This window comes from Chinchilla lanigera, unplaced genomic scaffold, assembly GCF_000276665.1.
Source record: "Chinchilla lanigera isolate Chin_1 unplaced genomic scaffold, ChiLan1.0 scaffold00099, whole genome shotgun sequence".
Taxonomy (NCBI): domain Eukaryota; kingdom Metazoa; phylum Chordata; class Mammalia; order Rodentia; family Chinchillidae; genus Chinchilla; species Chinchilla lanigera.
Genome location: NW_004955500.1, coordinates 8268143 through 8293629, shown reverse-complemented (window position 1 = coordinate 8293629; position 25487 = coordinate 8268143). Strand labels below are relative to the sequence as shown.

The 25487-nt window shown below is 39.0% G+C and overlaps 1 protein-coding gene and 1 pseudogene across 2 annotated transcripts in view; one reads left to right on the top strand and one right to left on the bottom strand.

Moving 5' to 3' along the window:
- Spats2 (spermatogenesis associated, serine-rich 2) overlaps window positions 1-25487 on the bottom strand; it is a 126192-nt gene that overhangs the window by 6795 nt on the left and 93910 nt on the right. For both annotated transcript variants that reach the window (XM_013505714.1, XM_013505715.1), the window contains exons 9-10: window positions 13577-13635; window positions 3309-3418 (exon numbers count right to left, since the gene is read on the bottom strand). In XM_013505714.1, coding sequence (XP_013361168.1) covers window positions 3309-3418; window positions 13577-13635 — 169 coding nt within the window. The remainder of the gene's footprint in view (window positions 1-3308; window positions 3419-13576; window positions 13636-25487) is intronic.
- The window catches only part of LOC102020355, a 2886-nt pseudogene continuing 650 nt past the window's right edge, over window positions 23252-25487 (top strand).

Here is a 25487-nt window from a genome sequence, read left to right as displayed (position 1 = left end):
CATTACCAATGCTGGGTGATCAAACAAACTCACTCATTTTCTCAAAGGCCCAAAGATAAGTTTGGAAATATTATGGAATGCTACGTGACGGTCAAAGCCCAGTGGGTATACTTAGAAATGGTAAGAAAGGAAAGAGGAGAGAAAATTTATAGCAGCAAAGCAGCCTCCCACCACTGGCTATTCTCCATACTGTTGCATTTTATACAGAAGCAGGGGCAGCAAAGATGTTCAAAAGCTATGACAATGATCCCATTTGCATAGCTAGTTTGGTGTTCTTCAATATGAACTTCTTTAGGAAGTCCACTTCATCTCTTTACAAAGTAGAATTTCATAGTCTTTCAAATAGGAACAATTTCTTGAGATGGAAGATCATTCATGTGAAAAGTCAAGTTTGCAAACAGGAAGAGTTTACGCTGCAAATGATTTAATCCTTTTAAGCAGACTGAATTGAGAAGTAATCAAACCCTTGGGTCAAAAACTATACTACAGAAATTGTGGAACTAGAAACATAACACGAATAAAGTGCTTCTGGAGATCTATGTCAATACACAAGGTAGCCTGGAATAATTTTTTCAAATGAAACAGATAAAAAACAAAAGTTAAGAGCCTAGATAGACTTTGGAAGAATCGAAGTGCTCACAGCAGTTCTCTTAACTGGGGGTGGTGTTCTCCCACACTGAATGCATCAGAACCCTTGGGATGCATCCAGAAACACTGGCAGGGAGAGGAGAGAGAAAAATTATCTCCGGGCCTTGATGTCCTAGAGCTTCTGAGTGTGCTGTGGCGAGGAAAGCACAAGAACCTCTTGTAACAGGTCCTTCAGACATTAATATCAGTATGAGATTAATTCAGAAACAAATTCTAGGGTTTGCTGAGCCAAAGACATAACAGGAGTGACGGAAATATAATGATCTGGAAATAAGACATTTAAATGGCACAGCACCCACTCCAGTACACTGAAAACACGCAGAGCAACAAAGCCTTAGTCAGCCTGCAGAAATATTTCTAGCAGCTTTTCAGCCACATGGGAAGGGGAACAGATAAAGCCTAGCCAGAATTCTCGTCTAATTCCAAAGGGGTTTCCAGTTTCTCCCAGATAGTTGAATGAGACTGACTGGCATCAATAGGAGGAAGATAATTCTATAAAATTTTGTAATATAGTTTTAGTTAAACAGGACACGGTAATTTAAAGTCAGTGCTGTTTACAGCTGGGTGCCTGCAATCCCAAGCACTCAGAAGGCTGTGGAGGAGGACCGCTGTGAGTTTGAGGCTTGTCTGGGCTACATAGTGAATTCAAGGCCAGCCTGAAGCGATCTCAAAAAAAAAAAGTATGTGTGAATGTGTGTGGTGTTGTTTCGGTATTTCACTCCAACAGATTCTGAGGGGAAGCAGTGAGAGGACAGTAACCCTCTATTTGTTTTTTATGAAACACTGGCTCCAAGTGACAACAAGGACCCCTGAAAGGTCCTAGACCTTCACCTATGTTTACTTTACAAAAACTGATTTAAGTCTTTGCAGCAATGTTCCTATCAAATCTGGCAACAAAGCTTGTGTTCAGAAAGATCAGAGGCTAAGGACTCAGGAGTACAAAAGGCCAACTCCCCTGTTAATATAGCTCACTGCTATGAACAATTACTTCCACCTTCATTGTCTGTAACTATCCATGAATGCCCTAAGATCTTCTGGGTTCATGTGCTTAGTCTCAGAGACACTGTTCTTTGTATAAGAATTTAAAAGGTATAAAAGTAAGCTGGGCATGGTGTGTACTCCTGTAATTGCTACACACTCTGAGAGGCTGAGGCAAGAGGATCGCAAGTTATCAGTGAAGCCTGGACACCTTAATGACTTTAATGAGATTGTGTCTCAAAACAAAAACATTTTAGAAAAGGATATAGATGTAGACACGGTGAAAACCCTGGGTTCAATCTCCAGTACCGCAATAAATAAATTTAAATAAATAAATGGCATGAATGCTAAATCCCAGTAATCCTCAGAGATTATAACAATCAACCTCTCAAATTGTTAATTTTTCCTATAAAATCAAATTTGAGGGCTGGGGATGTTGCTCAGTAGTAGCATGCTTCCCTAGCCTAGGTGAGCCCTTGGGTTCATTCCCCAGTACTTAAAAAAAAAAAAATCAGAATTGATCAACAGCTGTCATTTACTGAACGCCTACTATGTCTCAAGCACTTCACTAGGGACTGGGGATACAGTAGCTCCTGCTGCTGTGAAACTGAGTCTAGCAGAGACCACAGGTTAATCAAATGCATGTAAGGTTCTAATTGCTATGAAAGCCCAGCACAACGCAGGGAAGCAAGCAAGGTGAGTAGGTCAGGAGTGCTCAGAGGGAGAAAACAATGGCTGGCACAGGTGAAGGTGGCTACTGTGGACTCCAGCAGCGAAAAGAAGAAGTGTCTGTGACAAGGCCCCGCTGCTGCAGCTGGAGCCCAGAGGGAAAAGGAGCCTGGTATGAAATAAGGGTGGTGGCAGAGCCAGGCCAGGAGGAGCTCTGCAGTCTATTTAAGAATTTAGTGCACGCTTGTGCTTGTAACTCCAACACTTGGGAGGCTGAGGCAGGAGGATCACTACAAATTCAAGACCAGCCTGGGCTACATATTTACTTCAACAACAGCCTTAACTACATAGTGGGACCCTGTCTCAACACACATACACACAAACGCCAGTAAAAAAAGAATTATAATATTTATCTTAAAAACACCGGAAAGTGTGAAGCAGGTTACTATAGTGTGAGGAACACGCAGGTAGGGTGGAGCAGTGGTAAAGTGGATGGCGATAATCAAGTAAAAACTTATACAGAGAAGCTGGGCATGGTGGCTCAGGCCTATAATCCCAGCACTTGGGAGGCTTACTAGGAGGCCAGCCTGGGCTACAAAGTGAGTTCGAGGCCAGCCTGAAATGCATAGTGAAACCCTGTCTCAAAAAGCCAAAAAATAAAAAAATAAATAAACTTATACAGAAATCCCAGCAATAGATGGTGGTAGCTTGATTGTGAAGATGGTGGTAGAGATGAAGAGAAAAGGTCAGAACTGAGATATAGTAGGTGGTCAAATGGACAGGGTCTGCTGATACATTTGATGTGGGAAATGGAGATGTTTCCTAAGGTTTTCAGCTTGGACAACTGGGCAGATGACAGTACCACTTCTACAAAGGAAGGGCACCTGGGAGAGGGCCAGGTTTGGAAGGGAAAGATCATGAGTTTGATACATTACATAAGGCCATGAATTATGGAGATTTGCTACTTTAATCCCTGAGGGTGAGAAGAAAAGGCAGAGAGAGGGAAGTTCTACCTTGATATCAGCTCTGAGCTCAACCAACTGCTCCTCTGACATCCGCACAGCCACATCAGTCATCTTCTTTAGAAGCTCGGCTTTCTTTTGTCGACTGAGTAAAATTTCCACTGTAGAAGAAAAGGGAATATGCATCTTACATGGCTGCTAAATAGGATAAAGAAAAAGTAGAAGTCAAAGCCTTACAGTATGTGCTTGGACAGCCAAGGGCTTAACTGCCCACCCATCCGGAAAATGAAAATACCAAAGGCCTAGTTCCACCTTCTGGGGGGGTCTCTGAAGGCAGTTAAGAGGTAAACGTTTTTTATGAATCTCAAAGACTCATAAAGCATTTGTCATTCTTCTTTCTACTTAGGAAGCATATACATTGAGACAGAAATATGTGCACATGGTAAAAATTCATCTAGAATAAATGGGTAAAAAATGAAAACTAAGTGTCCCTCCTAGTTCTGATCTGTGACCACATTCCAGAGGCGCTGCGGCTAACAATTTCTTACATATACGATACTGGTCATCTTTAGGTTGCTGGGACAACAGGAGGAAGGGCTTATTTTGGCTCAATTTCAGGTTTCAATCCATGGCTGGCTGGCTCCAAATACAACATCATGGTGGCAGAGGAAAGCTGTGGACTTCATGACAGCCAGGATGCAGAGCACAGAAGAAGAACCAGAGAGGAAGGACCAGGGTCCAGATAGAGCCCCTAAGGTCACAACCCTATCATCTACACAGAAGTATGCTTTACTACTCTCTGTCAAGCCAATTATGTTAACAAGCAAAATTAACCATCTACTATCCAAGTATATTCAACATATTGTATATTTCTCTCCTTCCTCGCAAGTCTATCAAATCCAAGACTCTTCCTTCAGTTTCTGTTTTTGGCTACAGAGTCTCACTAAATGGCCCACACTGGCCTCGAACTTGCAGTGATCCTACTACCTCAGCCTTCTGAGTGCTATGAGTACAGGCATGAGCCACCACACCTGACCTTCCTTTAGTTATTTTTCTTTTTTTTTTTTTAAAGTCTTTTTGAGACAGGGTCTCACTGTGTAGTTCAGACTGCCTCAGCCTACAGAGTGCTGGCGTTACAGGTCTGTGCCACCACACCTGGCTAGTTATTTTTACTTCTATCTTGACGTTCATTCCTTATTCATACATCTGTATTATCTTAATTGAGTAAACTACTATGTGGACATAGTACAATTATTTACCACATTCCCTAATGATGGATATTCAGGTTGTTACATTGTGTGTGTGTGTGTGTGTGTGTGCGCGCGCGCATGCGCGCGCGCACGCGCACACACACGTGTTTATTTTACTTTACAGCACAGGTGGGCCTCCAACTCCTGGACTCAAGTAATGAGTATATACATAATATATAATATATAATAATATATATATAATGAATATATACATAATATATACATTAATTTTCACATCTCAGCCTCTCTAGTGTTGGAACTACATGAATGCACTACCCACTCCTGGCTTGTTACACCCTTTAAAAAGGACCTTCTCTGACATGCTCCCTGATGGAGAACTCAGCTATGGCCATGGTAAACAACAGAAAAGAAAAAGATCTCCTGTAGGCAATAGGCAAAAGAAATATTCCTAGGAAGCAGAACCAAGTGGCCGGGGATATAGCTCAGTAGCACAGTGCCTGCCTAGCAAGCACAGGGTCCTGAGTTCGATTCCCAGTACCAAAACAAAAAAACGAAACAAACAAACAAAAAAACATGCCCAGGGAAGCAGAACCAGGGGCCGTCAGATAAATCACCCAAGGAAATTTTATCACCAGGTCAGAGACTCAGCTATTCTTGTTCAGCAAGACTTGATCACTGCTTTTCCAAGTGAGAATTTCTACTTAGAATTATTCTCTTCTTTCTCTACCTGGAAGTAGGAACATTTAGCTTACTCACAATATGCCACGTTTAAACTTGATGAAAGTGAGACCCTGTCTCAAAGAAAAAGAGAAGAGGAGGAGGAAGAGGAAGAGGAAGAGGAAAAGGAAGAATAAGATGAGGAAGAAGAGGAAGAGGAGGGGAAGGAGAAGAACAAGTATCTTCATTTATGAAATTAAAAAAGTTTCTTCTTTCAAATACATTTTCCCCAGGCTGCCTACAATTGAATATATACATTCCTGTCATTACCTAACTCAGAACTTTGTTTTTTATTTGTAGATGAGTCTTTGTCAGCATCTGCAATCAACCAATGAAGAAAAAGGCAGTGAATTGGGACACAGATGATTTGTGAGTAGCAACACCTGGCCTTTTTTTTTTCTGTTTTTCTGTTTTGTTTTGTTCTTTTGAGACACCGTCTTGCTTTGTAGTGCAGGCTGGCCTTGAACTGTGCAGAAATCCTCCTGCCTCAGCTTCCTGAGTTCTGGGATTACAGGTATGTGCCACCATGCCCTGTTCCTAGCCTATTACTTCCATTCTTAACAATTTAAGGGTAGGTTAAAAGAGCCCATCTACCTTAAAGGGTTGACATGAGGATCATATATGAATGTGTATGAAAAAAATCTGAACTATGAAGTAGTATTAACATGAAAATTATTTAATACAATGCTAATTTGTAAACAAGAAGCACTTTCTTCATAGTGCTGGGCAAGGAGTTTACATTGTATCTCTGAACACCTGCACATTCAGGGAGAAAGGACACAAAGACATAAAATTGGTGAAGCGAGGTAAAATTCTGTACCTCTGAATTTGATAAAGTAAGACTGGCCACTTGTTGATAACTTTTTGAAGCCAGTGGAGGCTCATATCAGCCTATCTGACATATGTTTAGAATTTTCTATTAAAGATAAATTTTTTAAAAACCTCCTCAAAAATAAGGACAATACCTTCTTACTAGTTTTAGTTTGACACTCCATTTTCAAAAAATAGCTGAAACTATCCAATTTTAAAATTTCAAGATATACTGTTCAATGTAAATGCAATCTCATCTCTCAGAGTAGATAGTATCTCTGCCAACATTAAACTTAAAAGGGGCCACACTGGACCTTGGCACTCCCAAGTTGTCTTCCTGGGCATGACCACAGGCACAATGATTTAAGTATAAGTCATTACCCTAACCTAGCCTACTGTTTCTATTCTTATCAATTTAAGGGTAGGTTAAAAGAAATAACTTGCCCAATTCTAAATCTAGCATTCAATACATGAAATTCAATACATTCAATACATGAAATTCAATACATGAAAATAAATTCAATACATGCCAATGAAAAGTCCCAAATCTACGCCACTGTCCAAGTTGCAGCTGGTATTTATTTTCATGTAGCTGCATACCTTTAATCTAACAATTAACAGAAACAGTAAATATCAGGTATCTCGTTCTTCCATACAAAATACCACAAATCACTCAAGTTAGATTGTAGTCCTCCAGAATCTATTTTATTGCCTTTTTGAGACAGGGTGTCACTATGCAGTTCAGGCTGGCCTTGAGCTCACTTTGTAGCCCAGGCTGGTCTCGAACTCACAATGATCCTCCTGCCTCAGCCTCCCAAGTGCTGGGATTACTGGCATGTGCCACCACGCTCAGTCAGAATCTATTCCAATAAGCTTTCAAGGCCCGTTAGTCATGATACTCTGAACTCTGAATTCACTGCCTTTTCTTCTTACTCACTGATATAGACACTGAGTGAAGACTGAGTACAAACAGAAAAACAAAGAAAGTTCTGAGTTAAGTAATAACAGGAATGTATTCAATTGTAGGCACCCTGGTGATGCTAAAGGTTTGTTTTGTTTGTTTTTGTTATCCAGATAGGAAAAAAGTCCCAGTAGAACTATTTAATCAATGGAGGTAAAGACAAAATAAAATGAGATCCAGCCAGCCCTGGAAGGGCACAGCTGTCATCCCAGTTCTTTGGGAGATTGAGGCAGGAGGCTCACAAGCTTGAGGCCAGCCTGATTTAACTTGGTGAGACTTCCCAAATAAAATAAAAAGGGCTGGGGATGTAAAAGCCGTTCACAAGCAGCACTCAGTGGCAGAGTGCTTACCTAGCCTGTTGGAGGCCCTGGGCTAAATCCCCAGCAATGTAAAAACAAAAAACAAAACAAAACAACAAAAGCAACAAAACCCAACCACCTATAGGATACTTTATTTTTCTAAGGTTGATATTTTGGTGTCAGATACCATGATGCAATCACTTATCCACTGAACTCTGTATTGAAAATATTTCTGAAATATTAAAACTTGAAAATATTTTAAAAGGAGACTTTTATAAAATTTTCTCCTGGAATGACTCACATGCAAGCATAGTAAAGCTGCTCAAAACTGATTAACTAAGCCTGGCACAGTAGTGCACACCTATAATCCCAGCACTCTGGAAGCTAAGGCAGGAGGATTATAAATTCGAGCTCAAGCTGGGCAGTTAGCAACTTAATGAAATGCTGTCTTAAAGTATAAAATAATCCAACATCTGCTCATGATTAAAAAAAAACCCTTGAAAAAAAAAATAGGGACACAGCGCTGAGCGTTGTGGTGCATGCCTGTAATCCCAGCACTCAGGAGGCTGAGGCAGGAGGACTGTTGGGAGTTTGAGGCCAGCTTGGGCTACAAAGTGAGCTCAAGGCCAGCCTGAAATGCATAGCAAGACCTTGTCTCAAAAAAACAAACAAAAAAAGGTATAGAAGGACTTTTTCTCAATCTGATAAAAGCCATTTATGACTGCCAACATCAGAATAACCCATTACCAACATCAGATCATATGAATGGAGAAAAACTAAGTTTTTACTCTAAAATCAGAAACAAGACAAAGTCCACTATCATCGTCCCTGTTTAATGCTATACTTGAAACTTTAGCCAGATATAAAAAACAAACGTAATGAAGTAGCAGGGTACAAAACCTACATACAAGAATCAGCAGTGCTTCTGTACACCAATAATGAACCCACTGAGAAAGAAATTAAGAAAACAATACTACTCATAACAGCTTCCAGAGAAATTAAATACTGCCAGACATGGTGGCACATGGATATAATTCTAGTACTCAGGAGGCTAAGGTAGGAGGACTGCTGTGAGAGAGGCCAGCCTGGGATATATATATAGCAAGATGCTGTCTCAAAAAAACCCCAAACAAACAATTTAGGGATTAGTCTAAAAAGGAAGTGAAAGACCTCTATTTTGAAAACTATAGTACTCTAAAAACACGCTCAAAGGCAACAGAAGAGGAAGATATCAGAATATGGAAGATATTTCCTGTTGCTGGATAGGCAGACCCAATACTGGCAAGACAGTCATACTTCCAAAACTGATACATAGATTTAATGAAGTTCCATTCCAAACACCAACAGCTTTCCTCACAGGGCTAGAAAAAAAAATTCTCAAATTCATAGGGAACCAGGAAAGACACAGAATAGCAAAAGTAGTTCTGGGCAAAGCAAGAGGCATCACAATCCTTGACTTCAAGTTATATTCCAAAGCTATGGTGATTTAAAAAAAAAAAAAAAAAAAGTACAGCATGACAGAACCAGGGATTTAGCTCAGCAGCACAGTGCCTGCCTTGCAAGCGTGAGGTCCTTAGTTCAATTCCTGGTACAAAAAAACAAACAGAAAAACCAGCATGGTACTGGCACAAAAACAGCTATGTGGATCAGTGAAACAGAATACAGGACGCTGAAACAAACCTAGGAAATCGGCTATCTGATCTTTGACAAAGAGGCCAAAAATATACACTGGAGGGAAGATAGTGTCTTTACCAAATGGTGCTGGGAAAACTGGTTATCCACATACAGAAAATGTACTAAACTAAAGTAATGGATCAAAGATCCATTATTTACCTCTTAGTAAACTAAAACAATGGATCAAAGATCTAAATATTAAAATAGAAACCATCTGCTGAAGATAAAATGGGTAAAATTCTTTAAGACAGGCATAGGCAAGGACATTCTGAACAGAACCTCAATTGTACAATAAATAACCTCAAGAATCAACAAATGGGATCATATTCAATTAAAAACCTTTTGCTCTGCAAAGGAAAAGTAAATACATGAAAAAGTGTTCAATATCTCTGCAAAAAATGCAAATTAAAATAACACTGAGATTCCGTCTTACTCCAGACAGAATGGCTGTCATCAAGAAATCAAATAAGAACAAACAGCTGGCCATGGTGGAACACATCTATAAACCCAGCACTCATTCATGATAAAAACCCTACAGAATATAGGTATAGATGGTCAAAGTCATCTACGACAAACCAACAACCAACATCATACTAAATGGACAAAAGCTGAAAGCTTTAACTTTAAAATCAGGAACAAGACAAGGATGGCCACTGTCACCACTCCTATTCAATGTAGTACTGGAAACATTAGCCGGAGCAATTAGACAAGAGAGAGATATAAAAGGAATATGAATACAAAAGGAAGAAGTGAAATTATCATTATTCACAGATGACATGATACTCTACATGGAAGACACCAAAAACTCCACCAGAAGACTCCTAGAATTAATCAACAAATTCAGTACTGTAGCTGGATACAAAGTCAATACTCAGAAATCAACAGCATTCCTATGCACAAACAACCAACACACTGAGAGAGAAATTAAGGAAACCATACCTTTCACAATGGCATCCAAAAACCTGAAATACTTAGGAATCAATCTAACAAAAGAAGTGAAAGATCTTTACAGTGAAAACTGCAGTACTCTGAAAAAGGAGACTGAAGAAGAGTTCAGAAAATGGAAAGGTATTCCTTGCTCATGGATTAGAAGAACCAACACTGTGAAAATGGCCATACTCCCATTGCTGTACACATTCAATGGAATTCCAATTAAAACAACATTAGCATACCTCACAGATCTACAGAAAACATTCCTAAAATTCATCTGGAACCAGAAGAGACTCAGAAGAGCAAAAGCAATCCTGGGCAACAAAGACAAGTCAGGTGGCATCACAATCGCTGACTTAAAATTATAGTACAAGGTCACAGTGGTAAAACCAGTGTGGTATTGGCAAAAAAACCAGACCTGAGGATCAGTGGAACTGACTGGGAGGTGCAGCCACAACCACAAACACACTCAGCCAACTTATTTTTGACAAAGGGACCGAAAAAGTTCACTGGAAGAAAGCCTCTTTAATAAATGGTGCAGGGGCTGGGGATTTAGCTCAGCGGCACAGTGCCTGCCTGGCAGGCACAAGGTTGTGAGTTCAATTCCCGGTACCAGAAAAACAAAACCAAAAAAAGTAAATGGTGCTGGAAAAAATGGCTCACCACATGCCAAAGACTGAATCTAAGTCTATTACCATGCAGCAAACTCGAATCAAAATAGATCAAAGATTTAAATATTAAAATAGAAACACAATCTATTGGAGGAGAAAGTAGGTAAAATTCCTGAAGACAAAGGGGTAGGCAGAGAATTCATGAACAAAAACCAAACTGCATGGGAAATACTGCAAAGAATCAACAACTGGGATCTCATCTTATTGAAAAGTTCTTGCACATCTAGAGAACTCACCAATAGAGTAAAAAGAAAACCCACTAACTGGGAAAAAATTTTAGCCAACTGTCCCTCAGACAAAGGACTTCTATCTAGACCATATAAAGAACTAAACAACAACCAAAAAAATCAGCCCCCCCCCCCATTTAAAGACCCAATCCAAAAATGGACATCTGAGATGCATACACAATTCCCAGATGAAGAAAAACAAATGGCAAATACATGAAAAAATATTCAACATCGTTAGTCATTCCAGAAATGCAAATTAAAACAACACTGAGATCCATCTCACCCCGGAGAAAATGGCTATCATCAAGAAATCAACCAATAACAGATGATGGCGAGGCTGTGGGGAGAAAGGAACCTGCTCCACTGCTGTTGGGTGTGCAGACCGGTGCAGTCACTGTGGAGATCAGTCTGGAGACTCCTCAGGAAACTAGGACTAGAATTCCCATTCAACCCAGCTATTTCCCTTTTGGGTATTTTTCCAGACAGGAAGAACTACAAACATCATATCACAGGGATATAAGTGCACCCATGTTTATAGCTGCTCAAATTGTAATAGCTACATCATGGAAGCAACCCAAATGCTCATCAACTGAGGAATGGATTAAAAAAAGATGTGGAACTTTTACATAATGGAATATTACTCAGCTAAAAGAAAGATAAAACTTGAGGCTTTCATAGGTCAATGAATGCAACTAGAGACCATACTCATAAGAGAAATAAAGCAGACCCACATGTGCAAATACCATATTGTCTCACTAGTGTAGGAACCTGAAAGAGTAAATAAAATGTGAAAGGTATAATAGATATTGCGAACTAGAGACCATACTCATAAGCGAAATAAATCAAACATACATGTGCAAGCACCGCATTATTTCTCTAGTGTAAAGCCTGAAAGAGTTAATTTAAACTAGGAGATATGATAGACATTGGGAATTGATAGGAGAGCACTCATAGGTAAAGGATAACTGGAATATGGGAAAAGAGAAGGGAAAGAAGGAGAAAGTTTGTATATATGTATATGCAGGATAGTTAACACAGGTGTTCTACTGTCCTGTATTTCCTTGCTGAAAGAAACTGTCAGTGAGGCATTGGTTGATTAGCTTTGTATGTCTATATGTGTTTTCATGAGAAACTACATTGAAGATATCAATATATAATACAATAAGCACTGTTAATTCCCTACCACTCTGTTTGTAACTCTGTAATGTCTGTACTGATCCTTTGCTATTTTGTAAAACGTTGTCGATCTGTTAGTATTTTCCTCCTTTTATTTCTAAAATAAAAAAAAAAAAAAATAGATATTGCGAAAGGGAAAGAAACTGCTCAAAGGGAGTGCACAACTGGGATGAGAGAAAAGAGAAAAAGAAAGAAGGGAAAAAATATATATACACACACAGGATAGCTGAGAGTCACACTACTGACTTCTATTGCTTTATTGAAAGGAACCGTTAATGTTTAATTATTTGATCCTTATTCATGTCTGTATTTCTTTAACTGAGTAACCAATTTGAAGATAACAACATGTAATACAACAACCATTTAATTTCCTATCACCTTGTCTGAAATTCTATATTGCTTCTATTGTTTGGGTGTTGCTTTGTTTATGTAAGTTTGTTTATGTGTTTTCATTCTTTATCTTTTAAAAAAAGTGGTGTATAATCCCATCATTTGGGAGACTGAGACAGGAGGATTGCTGTGAGGTCGAGGTTGGCCTGGGCGACATATTGAGTTCAAGGCCAGCCTGAACTACACAGTGAGACCCTGTCTCAAACAAGCAAACAACATAACAAAAGAACAAATGTTAGAGAGGCTGCAGGGTAAAAGGAACCCTTCTACATTGTCGGTGGGAGTCTAAACTAATAAACCCACTATGGAAATCAGTATGGAGATTTTTCAAAAACTAAAAATAGAAATTCCATTTAACCCAGCTATTCTCCTTCTAGGTATCTTCCCAAAAGAGTTAAAGACATCATATTACAATGATACATGCATACCCATGCTTATAGAATAATTCATAATAACTAAATCTTGGAAGTGGCCTATATGTCCATCAACAGATGATTTAATGAGAAAACTGTAGCATTTATATATAATGGAGTACTATTCTGCTATAAAGAAGAATATAACCAAATCATGCAGAGGAAAATGGATATACCTTGACACCATAATGTCAAGTGAAATTAATCAGACACAAAAGCTGATTTTTTTTTTTGAAACAGGATCTTCTATAGTCCAGGCTGGTCTTAAACTCACTACATAGTCCAGGATGGCTTCAGGATGGCTTCAAAATTGCAGCAATCCTTCTGCCTCAGCCTCCTGAGTGCTGAAATTATAGGTGTGCACAACCATGCCTGTCCAAACGCTTAAATACTGAATAGTTTCCCTTTTGTAAGAAACCCAAATACAACTAAAGAGCAAAGTATAAGACAGGCAATAGGAAACAAGAAGGTAGATCTTTTGCAAATAGGAAAGGAGCCAAAAAATGGAGGAAACAGAGGGGAAGGGGATTAAAAACAAGAATTAGGATATTTTATGTACAAGTAACAACTCCCTATGATGAACGTAATCATTATGTACTGCAAGTATGTACAAATAAAATAAAAATTAAAACAAAACAAACAAGAGTTGGAGATGTAGATCAGTACAAAAGCCCTGGGTTCAATCTTTAGTATGGCCCAAAAAAAAAAAAAAGACTGACTAAATATATATATATATTTATTGTAGCATTCAAACTGAGTTTCTGTTTAAGAAGAGTGGGAGCCAGGAACCTATTATTCATGTCACAGATAATAGCTTCAATTAAAGATCAAACATCTTACTTGCTTCAGCTTTCACTTTGTCCATTTCGGCAAGCAATGCCACTTCACGATCCATTAAACTGGAAAAGGATGACAGGAAAAATGTTTAATCAGAAACTCCAACACAAAAATAGCACATTATTAAGAGTGAAAGAAGACTGGTGAATTTGTTTACTAAAAGCATACTACAGGGGCTGGGGATTTAGCTCAGCAGCAAAGAGCCTGCCTGGCAAGCGCACGGTCGTGAGTTCAATTCCTGGTACCGGAAGAAAAACAAAACAAAACAAAACAATAAAAAATAAAAGCATACTGCAAAGTAATACTATGGATCATATGCAAATTCTGATTCTTATGTTCAACACAGAATATTTTAGGGATTCCAAAAAAAAAAATAAGTAGACACAATTCCTTTTTATTGCTATGTGTTACTGCATACCACTTGCTAGAAGTCCAAAGTTGCGAACCAGTAGATGGCAGTAGCAAGTTAAAAAATGATTTTCAGTCTAAAGTACATTCCTGTGAAAATTATTTATTTCCACATATGCATTCACATACTTATTACATTTTGGTTTATAAGATTTGGTAACTTTGCTTCCAATAAATTGTACCAGGAAACATCCCTGCTAGGATAGTGATGGTGAACCTTTTAAGGGCTTTCAATAATAACAAACAGCCTGCTGCAGCACATGTGCCGTAGGTTGGCACGCTACTGTGCTGGGGCATATTTATCCATGATTAGGGCTTCTGCATCTTCAACAGCTGATCACAGTTGCAGCATCAAGTCAATTGGCACTTGGAGATGAGCCAAAGCTGACTTCTGAGAAACATTTAATGGTAATCTGGACAGTATGGAATCAGAAGTTCTTGGTAGGCTTTTTACAGAAAAAAATTACATGGGAAATTAGAACTTTTTTCAGTGCAAATGCAAACTGTTTGTAGGTAAAGCTTTTTCCATGTCCTTATAAAGAACCCACAGCTTTCAATGCATACAGAGAATGGGAGTTCATTCTGATTTCTCCTTTTGAATGGGATTGTTGCCACAGTGTCAATAAAAATCCACTCTTCCAGTTGTAAAAGCAGTCATATACACACACATTAACAACACTTCAATTTAGCTCAATATGTAGTTATGTTAGCAAAAAGTAGTTAATAAAGACTACAGTATGAGATATACAAAAATGTGTAAGGTGGGGTCATTTCCTCAAGGAGCAAAACCCTTTATAGAGAACACAGTATGATAATTATGCATAGTGTTAATAACAGGCTTGTAATAAATAAATTTCACTGGCATGTTAATCCAAAAGCACCAGACTGCAGAGACAATACAACTATTGTGGGGTAGCCATACTTTGCTAAGAAAGTATTCCCAAACCTTGGCAATATTTTGTTCCAAGAATTCTAGCAGGATTTGGAATACCTAAAAAGCAAAACAAAAGCACAACTGAGACAGGATCTGCCAGGCCTACAGCTTTACATTACTTCTTTTTTGTTGCCAAATCACCTGATGATATGTCCATCAGATGACAAATTCTGTCTCTGACAAAGCTTGCAAAATATTAGAAGACTTCAACAAACATGTAAGCTTTTTACAGCTTACAATGCTTAGCAAGGAAAGTATGTTCTGTGTCAACACAATCACATATTTTTGTGACAATATGAGCTACTATGTTGTGACATTTTCTTCTCTGTGAGAATGAATGAGTAGCACCTATTCAAAAACTTGTGTTTCTTGACTAACTTATTGGTGATCACAAGAAATTCACAGGGCAGTGCATAGACCCCATATGAACCCTCCATTAAAAATAGTTTACATTTTTTACACTAAAGATGAATAAAAACAGTGGCCCAGCATTAAAAAGAGGATCTCCTGGTTAACTGGGGCCGTTGGGATATTTTCTCTGTGAAAAGCTTCGTTAGGATTTATAATTTTCCACTAAAATTTTCATAGGTCTTTAAAACACAAAAACAAATAAATATTCAAATGGGACGACATTTCATTTTGTTTTGCTTTGCAACACTCATGATTGAACCCACGGTCCTCACAAAGAGCTATATCCCCAGCCTTTTTTACTTCAAGACACAGTCTTACAAAGTTCCTAAATTGTCCAGGTTGAGCTTGAACTTGTGACACTCCAGCTTCAGCCTCCCAGAGCGGTGGGAGGAAGGCATGTATCACCACACCTGGCTAAATGTATAACTCTTATTAAAAAGTACAACCCTTGGCACATGCCTGTAATCCCAGCAGTCAGGAGGCTGAGGCAAGAGCTTTGTTCCAAGTTGGAGATCAGCCTGTGCTACAAAGCGAGCTCAAGGTCAGCCTAAACTGCATAGTGAGAGTCTGTCTCAAAAAGACAAAAAAAAAAAAAAAAAGTTCAGCCCTGCCGGGCATGGTGACATATGCCTATAATCCCAGTATGTGGGCAGCTGAGGCAGGAAGATCACTGAGAGTCAAAGCCAGCCTGGCCTACATAGTGAGTTCAAGGGAAGCCTGAACTGATACAGCTAATCTTGTCACCAAAAAGAGTTTATATGCATATATTAGTGCACATCTGTAATCCCATCTACTTGAGAAATTGAGGCAGAAAGATCACAAGTTTAAAGCCAGCCTAACAAGAACTTGCCTCAAAGTTGAAAAAAAATAAGAGGTGGGAATATAGCTCAGAGGTCTCTAGGTTCAATCTGTAGTACTGCAAGAATAAGAAGAAAAAAGAAATACATTGTATTAATACCTCTGTGGTTGTATAGAAGTGTGACCTGTTATTAAAGGTTTTTCACTTTTGTTTTTCTTTTGATACAGGGTCTCTTATGTAGTTCACGTTGGCCTTGAACTCAGTATGTAGCCCAGGCTGGCTTCGAACTGGCAGCGATCCTCCTGCCTCAGCCTCTTGAGTGCTAGGATTATACATGTGTGCCACCACACCTGATCATGGTTTTGGTTTTTGACACAAAGTCTCCCTATGTAGTTCAGGATGCCCTCAACCTGCCAGGGATCCTCCCGTCTCAGCCCCCAAAGAGCTGGGATTTTGGGCATGAGCCACCATGACTGGCTAGGCTGGTGCACTCAGGAATGACAAATCATCAACTCTGCCACTTCCAAATTATTCCACCAAAATACACACAGTAAATACACTGATCATTGTTTTATCCTTTCAACTTTTCTGTTTTCTTCAAGTTTTCATAATAAAAAGTGGGGAAATGCACGCATCCCAAAACAAACAGAAGGTGGCAGAGTTCAAAACTGGGAAGTAGGCCAGGCATAAGAACAACAGCAGAGGCCTTTTTAAAAATTAAAAACAATAATCTACTGTAATTCAACTTTTTTTGATTTATTTTTTGGTGACAACCTTGCTATATAGTTCAGACTAGCCTTGAATTCACTATGTAGCCAGGCTAGTCTTAAATCCATGATGACCCTCCTGCCTCAGCCTCTTGAGTGCATGGCTCATAGGCATACACAATACTGACTACAATTCAACCTACCTACTTTCCTTTTTGGTGGGGGTGGACAGGGTCCTGCTATGTACCTTAGTGGCAATCCTCCTGCCTCAGCCTCCAAGTGCTGGGATTACAGGCATGCACCACCGTGCCTGGCCCTGCAATTAACTTTCTAACAAAGAAATTTAGCTAAAGTTTCCCATCTGTTCCTGAGCTAAACAGTGATTCCAGGGTGGAACTGTGGCCTAGAGATTAAAAAGTACCTGTGGATTAAAGTAATAGTTTTTAAACATGGTAACTGCAAGCAATAAGCCCTCTCAGAGAGCGATAAAAGGCTCATTCAGACTGTCAGGATTGGGGGCTGGGGATTTAGCTCAGCGGCAAAGCGCCTGCCTGGCAAGCACAAGGTCGTGAGTTCGGTTCCCGGTACCGGAGAAAAACCAAAAAAACAGACTGTCAGGATTTCTGTGACCTTGCACACACTCCAATGCCACAGGTGACTAAGCTTCTCTGAAGCTTTTCCTGAATGGCAATATGGCACAATAAGTGTCTGATAAGACTGGATTGTGAAACTGCTAATAAAATTCACTCAATATTGCTGCAATCCTTTTGGATCTTATGAAGCCTGGAATTTGTAGTGTAGAGAATTTCTGTACTCTTCTTCGATCATGAAGTGGCTTTGGGATGACTGCTCACCATTACTAGGGAGAAAGGCTGCTACTGAATGGTCTTTATTTCTTTCCCTCCTTACAAAAATTTTTTATTATTCTTAGATTTGCCAAACTTTTTCTCAGGTTTCTGCATAATTTAGTTGCTCAGATTAGCTGTTACTGCAACATTATCATCCACATCTCAAAGATACCTTGTGTGCCTATCACTGGAAGCAAGCTCTTTAATCAATATATCTAACACAGCTATTGACTTTGATTCCAGCTCCTGCCTGCAGTAATTCCTTGGTGCCAAATTTTAAAATTACCATTTGTTTATGGTTATTGCATTAGAAAAATAATATTATAGTGGAAACCCAACTCTGGCAATTCCACAGCCAATTATTTTAAGGGATAATATTCTAAAACACTCAATAATGCTCTCAGAAAATATTTGTACTTGATTTTATTTGCTCAAAATCTAAAACATATTTATTCTAGTTCCATTAGCCAATCAAAACATAAATTCAAGCAAAACCAATGTAAACACTTTTTTCCTTTGAAAAGTCTTCTTCCCATATAAAGCAACTACCCAAAAAACTTGTAATACCTTTTACTAGCAGAAAATGATGTTTCATGTGCTTTGTAAGATTGTGTACTCCGAGCACTGACCTTGACCTTGTTGGAGCACAGTACACCATCCTAGCTCAATACAAAAACAAAAGCCACCATTTTACTGGGCAATTGAGTGACTCAGACCCTATCTCAAAACTTTAAAAAAAAAATAAAAGGGGGATTGTGGGTTGTAGCTCAGTGCAAAAGCTGTAGGTTCAATTCCCACCACCACAAAAACAAAACAAAAACCCCACTGTGTGGGTAGTTAGATGAGCTGATCAACTACGGCACAAGTGAAAGAACTGGTTTATCAAATTTGCACACTATGAAAATTCTGATGTGTCTTTCTTGGTATACAGTCTTTTACAAAGTAAGCAGACATCACTGGGCATGGTGGCATACACTTGTAATCCCAGTACTTGGGAGGCTGAGGCAGGAGGATTGCAGCGAGTTTGAGGCCAGCCTGGGCTACAAAGTGAGTTCAAGGCCGGCCTAAACTGCATATTGAAACCCTGTCTTTAAAAAGACCAAAAAAATAACAAAGTAAGTGGACACGTGATTCTTTAAGATTCTTTAAGAAATAGCTTTTCATTTCTTTGTATTTTCTGAGACATGAGTCTTGCTATGTAGCCCACTTTAAGATCTTCTTCCAGCCTGCCAGGTGCTACGATTATAAGTGTGGACCACCATACCTGGTCTGAATAGCTTTGAAGAAGTTAGAATATAAACTAGTGTGTGTGGGTAGAAGAGGATACTGAGAATTTAACCACTTAACAATTTACCCCAACTGACACCTACACAGCATGTTTGTTTACATACTATACTGAGCAGCACTGAAAATTTTAAGATATATCATACACAAAAAATTATTGAACAAATTTGATTACACTGTCATTTTCATATTTTGTTATAGTGCCCCATTAAAATTAACAGAAAAAATGCAATTTTTCATCATCCTGTATTTAAATGATTTGACTGGTAAATGGTTAATCCAGAACCTTTGCACTTAGTTATATCCTCAGCCCCTTTTAAAAAATTTATTTATTTTGAAAGCTGGGTGTGGTGGCACAGCCCTGTAATCCCATGATTCACAAGGGTGAGGCAGGAGGATCACAAGTTCAAGGACAGCCTGGACTACATAGTAAGTTCAAGGACAGCCTGCACTAAAAAGTGAGACCCTGTCGCAAAAAAGCAAAAGAAAAAAAAAAAAAAATTTATTTTAAAGTAGGATCTCACTAAATTGCCTAGAATGGGTCCAAACTTGCAATCCTCCTGCCTCAGTCTCCCAGAGTGTTGAGTTTATAGGCATGTGCCACCAGGCCTGGCCAGAATATAATCTATGGCTTAGGCCCTTAAAGGGAGACCTTTTCTTTGTATGTGTGTGTTTTTTTTCCAATACTCAAGAGTATCTCTATTCCAAAGTAATTCTACAAGACCATACGACTGATGATAGTTTATATCTGCTGAGGAGAAAAACAGAACCAGTAGCAGTCAATCTGTATCACTGAGCAGCACATTGTTCGGGTTTCCAATCAGTCAGGGAAAAGGGTTCCAAGTGTTAAGCCCATGTGGTATGTGACTGACCAGAGATTTGAAATCATGATTTGTTTTCTGATCTTCCTTCTGGAACAAGGATACTCATGTCTAAGTTCCAGAGACAGGGAAGACATTTATGGACTAGGAAAGTAAAGACTGCAGAATAAAGCCAACAAGAATGCCTGGTGAGCCATAGAAAATGCAAGAATAGTAGGATAATGTCACTTAATATCAGGAATGACTTCAGCAACACAGAAATTAAAAAAGCGTTATAGTGGCAGAACTGTATCATTTTTATTTGATTTTTTTGAGACAGTATCTCATTATGTAGCTCAGGTTAGCCTCAAATTCGTGGCTATCATCCTGCCCCAGCCTCCTGAGTGTGCGCCACCATGCCTGGCTATTAAATTTTAAAAACTGAATATAATAAAAGTATACTTTATCCAGTGGGTAGTACACGCCCAGCTACTCGGGTGGGTGAGGCAGGAGGATCAAAAACTTGAAGCCAGCCTGGGCAATTTAGTGAGATTCTGTCCCAAAATAAAATTTAAAATAGGCTGGACTCAGGCATGGTGGCATATGCCTGTAATCCTAGTACTTGGGAAGCTGAGGCAGGAGGATCACTGCAAGTTTGACACAGGCCTGGATTACATAGCGAGTTTAAGACCAGCCTGAGTTACATAGCAAGACCCTGTCTCAAAAACAAACAAAACTAAAATGGGCTGGAAATGCAGCTCAATAGAATACTTGGTTAGCATGCATGAGGCCCTGTGTTCTGGCCCCAGAATGGGGGACAGCGTATTCTTTCTTATAGTTTTAATTTTGTTGAATTTAAAAACTACATTCATAGGCTCAGCCCAAATCTAGCCCCATTTCCTAAGTTCCTTAGTCATGAAATCCTCTCACAGTGGGGTTTCTCTGTCACACAGTCTTTCAGCTGAGGAGCAAATAACGTAACATTTATCAACTATCTCATGCCTTCCCAACCTTAAATTGGGAGAGTGAGCCTTCAAGGAAGTATGGGGTAAGACCATAGGTTACTGGATCAGAACACACAGATTCAAGAGCTGGGTGTGGTAGTGCATACCTGTAAATCCCACCAATCAGGAAACTGAGGAAGGGAGATCACTGTGAGTTCGAGGCCAGCCAGGGCTACATAGCAAGACTCTGCCTCAAAACAGAAACAAAAACACAAGCACTCAAGAAAACAAAACAAAAACAAAACACTCACTATGGCAGTTCAGGCTGGCCTTGAGCTCACTTTGTAGCCAAAGATGCCCTCGAACTCGCAAGGATCCTCCTACCTCAGCTTCCCAAGTGCTGGGGTTACAGGTGTGCACCACCATGCCTGGTGAAACACTGTATTTAAAATGGAAGCTGAGTACCCACTGTGCTGGAATTATTTTTTTAACTAATACATTATATAACAACCTCCCAAAGAAGTTTATATACTCGAGCTTCATATTCTACTCCATATCCCGTCTCCCTTACAATCTTAAACTTAGGTCAACTAATACCTCCAAGAATATAAAGCACACAAACATTATTAACTAACCAAAACAAGGTAAATTTAGGTCTAGAGATAATCATTACTAAGTCATCAATAAGAACAGGTTTTTAGTTTCATGCACTGGAAAGCTTCTAAATTTACCTTCTGTCAGGTATAGGTTAGCTTAGATTTGACATCAAAGTAAAAGGAGTCACCTACATAATTTCCCTAGTGCCCTGTCAGGAGTAATGTAATCTTATTGCTGCCAATCTGTTAGAAGTATCTGCTTTTCAGGGGCTGGGGATTTACCTCAGCGGCAAAGCGCCTGCCTGGCAAGCGCAAGGTCGTAAGTTCGGTTCCCGGTACCGGAGAAAAACCAAAAAAAAAAAAAAAGAAGTATCTGCTTTTCTTTGATACTGCAACCACCACACAAAAAATGGCTAAGTGACCTTAGCTCGAAGCTCTGGTTTAGTGCCAAATAGAGTTAGTTTACCTGTCAATTAAGTCTTAAAGTAGCTAGTACAAGGAATGTTGAAGTAAGGTAGTTAAAAAACCCAATCAGCCAGAGAGAGGGCTTTACACCAGCAGGAAAATGCAGGTAGTCTCTCAAGTTAAACTGACCCTGTTGTTACGCCTGCTAATCAATACTAAATACACAGTTCCCAGGCAGGAAACCATTTCATTTGTCATTTATTGAAGGAGGTTCCTCTTGGCTGGGTTCCAAGTCAGAAAGAACTCACAGTCTCTCTTGGAACTGTGTTTCCTGGTTCAGGCTTATTCTGAATGGAACTGCATCTGTGGCTAAGAAATCATTAAACTGAACAACTGTGGGGCTCAGAGGTCTATCAAGGCAAAGTTGTGATGACCTATACTCAGCTCTTTATTTTCCAAATATGCCAACAGTATCTGATATGACAAAAATCCAGTCCAAAGAGCCAGGCAGGGGCTGGGGATTTAGCTCAGTGGCATAGCGCATGCCTGGCAAGCACGAGGTCATGAGTTCGATTCCCAGTACCGGAAGAAAAACAAAAACAAAACAAAACAAAAAAGAACCACGCATTTCCTCCCAGATGTTCAGAAAGAGGATAAATAGGCACCTAAAATTTTCAGATGTCTGAGCTTCATTTAGAATTTTGAAGAACTGGATGGATTTAGATAAATGTAAAGGTATAAAACAGCATATTAAACTGGAAAAGTGGCATTAACTAGTACTGAGAGGAAATATGAATGTTACAATGAGTAACCTGGCAGAGGTAAAAATGTGTGTTAAGAAATATAGAAACTGGGTGTGGTGACACACACCTCTAATCTCAGCACTGAGGAGGCTGAGGCAGAAGGATCACTGTGAGTTCCAGGCTAGCGTGGGCTACATAGTAAATTCAAGGCCAGCCTGAACTACAAAACAAAACCCTGGCTCAATGCCCCCCCTACCCAAGTACAGAACATATGACATTAAGTACATAGCTATAAAACTGGAAAGGTGAAATGCAGGGTTCAGGACATATAAACTATTAGATATATATTATCTATTCTAAAACGTACCTCCTGGTTATGACGAGTTAACTTTCTAGAGGTGTTATTTTATCTTCATGACTTCACTCCTCCAATTCCAGAGGCTAGGATGACAGAGGGGACTCAAACACTTCCTCTTTCTGGCTTTCTTGTTTGTACACAGTGCCTAGACTGAGCTTATGAACAGAAATATGGCTGGGTATGATCCTACCAAGTCCACAGACAAGCAACAAGAAAATGGATGGATAGTTGGGAGGATGAGCAGGTCTCCCTAGACATTAACACTTCCTCACATTTCAGATGGAGGCAGTTCTCACAAATAAGCAGAATGGACAGTCATGAAATACTTAAATCAAGTCAGCTGCTTGTCTTCCTGTCATTTTGATTAATTTGGTCCTAAAATCTTATTTTACAAAAAAAAAAAAAAGCCATTGTAAAATGCAAATATTCCCCAGAAAGGAACTGTGTTTTACATATATAAAATTTTAATATTTAATAGTTACAACACCTTTGGTGTCCTTGAAAACATCAGCATGAATTTCTCTCCTAAAATTAGCACAGTATATACCTTCCTCTTGTAATCACAATGTACAGTAGCATTCAAAAGACACAGAGAGAGAGAGACAGAGACAGAGACACAGACAGAGACATGGCACTGTTTGGGCCCCCTTCTGTCTCTCTCAGCCCAAAGCTTGCTTTCTCTCAAGAAATTTTTCCTATTCTTAACCTCCTTGTTCCTAGAATTCATTCCTCGATTTTAGAGAACACAAACGTGGCATCTTGGACATCTCTAGCAGATTGGGAGTTTCATTCCCCTGTATCATTTGGAGATTTTCCACCAAGATAAGTGGACAGACACATGGGCACTCAATGTTGAAGTCTCTTACTCCTCAGGAAAGCATTCTTCAGCACTGGAAGATCTTTGACCCTTACATATTGAAAAAGAGCCGTTTGATATTTTTCTGCACACACACATGGCCTACCAGTCCCTACAGCCAAAATGGAATGCAGGGGGAAGTATTAATTTTGATGCCATTTTACAACTAGACTCTTATTGTAAAAAAGAGGGAAAATAGAATTGCCTTATGTTCAAACTTTCCTTACATTAAGAAGTAAATCTTATAATCTATAGGAGACTACTCATGTTCCTATGTCTCTTTCAATGAAAATGTATGCCTATGGCTCCTTATTCAATGGAAGGACAGATTATACTTAAAGACATGTTTATTACCCAGTCAGCCCCAGATATTAAGAATAAGTTTAAAAACACAGTTTTTGCCCCAGCTAGTTCACTGGATACTTTAGCAAAAACTACCTCCTTAGTACTCTATAATCAACACTGGGAGGAAGCCAAAGAGACCAAAAAAGCGGCTGCCAAGTCCCAAGATGGTGGCCACCATGAAGAAGGCGGCTGCAGAAGATATCAACGCTATTTCCGAAGATCAACAAAAGATGCACAAATCTCCATAGAATATGAGTAGAATCACAGACCTAAAGGAAGAAACAGAAGTAAGAAAGAAACAACTCCAGAATTTAGAAAATGCTTACGATGACATCCCCCTGGCAGATAATGACTGCTTAATGATACCTTATCAAATCAGTGATATTTTCATTAGCCATTCTCAAGAAGAAACATAACAAATGGTAGAAGTAAAAAAAAAAAAAAAAAAAAAAACTTGCAAGAAACTGACATCTTAGAATCTAGATCAGCATCAATTCAGGAGGTGTTAGCAGATCTGAAAGTTCAACTATATGCAAAATTTGGCAGCAACATAAACCTTGAAGCTGATGAAAGTTTAGTATTTTATAACTCCTTTTTAAATTTGTTTAATAAATTTGAAAATTGTTTAAAATGATAATTTCCCTTCTTGAAATGACACAGAAAGGAAAAATTTCTTTTTTTAAAATTTTCAGGTCTGGGGATATAGCTCAGTTGTGTAAGTGCCTGCCTGGCAAGCACAAGGTCCTGAGTTCAATTCCTGGTACCAAAAAAAAAAAAAAAAAAAAAAAATCAGTCATACTCTTTGTAACACGGTGTGGTGGCACAAGCCTGTAATGCCAGCACTTGGGAGGGTGAGGCTGGAGGATCACTGAATTCGAGACCCACCTGGGTACAAAGTGAGCTCAAGACTAGCCTGAAGTGCATAGCAAAATCCTGTCTCAAAAAGATGAAAAAAAAAGGCAAAACAAAACAAAATTTTCATTTATTTAATGGAAACCTGCCTATTTTCACATGTCTTTCCTTACTTTATATTTTTAAAAGAAGGCAGTATTCATCTATGTATTCTGCACAATGCTTATGTCAAGTCTGGGGGATTTATGTCATATTATTAAAATCAGTTAAGCAATGTTCTACGTTTTTATATTCTTTGGAATACTTGTTGCAATTTTCATTCACAGAAAACTTAAGTGTGTCCCATTGTTTGTATGTCTGATTCTGGTTGCTGTGTAAGGGTGCTGAAAGCCCTACCAAACTGTACAATCCTACAACTGTTATACTCTATGTATTTCACAACTAAAACTTTGTTATTAAAAAAAAAAAAAAAAGAAGAAGCAGCTGCCTTTGTGCAGCCTTAAAGAAATACAGACCTTAAGTTTGATTTTCTGGGCTCCAAGAAGAGTCTGACAACTACCAACCTCACCTGCTACTGCTGCCAAAAGCCAGGCTACTCTATTTTATTTTAATTTTTTTTTTTTT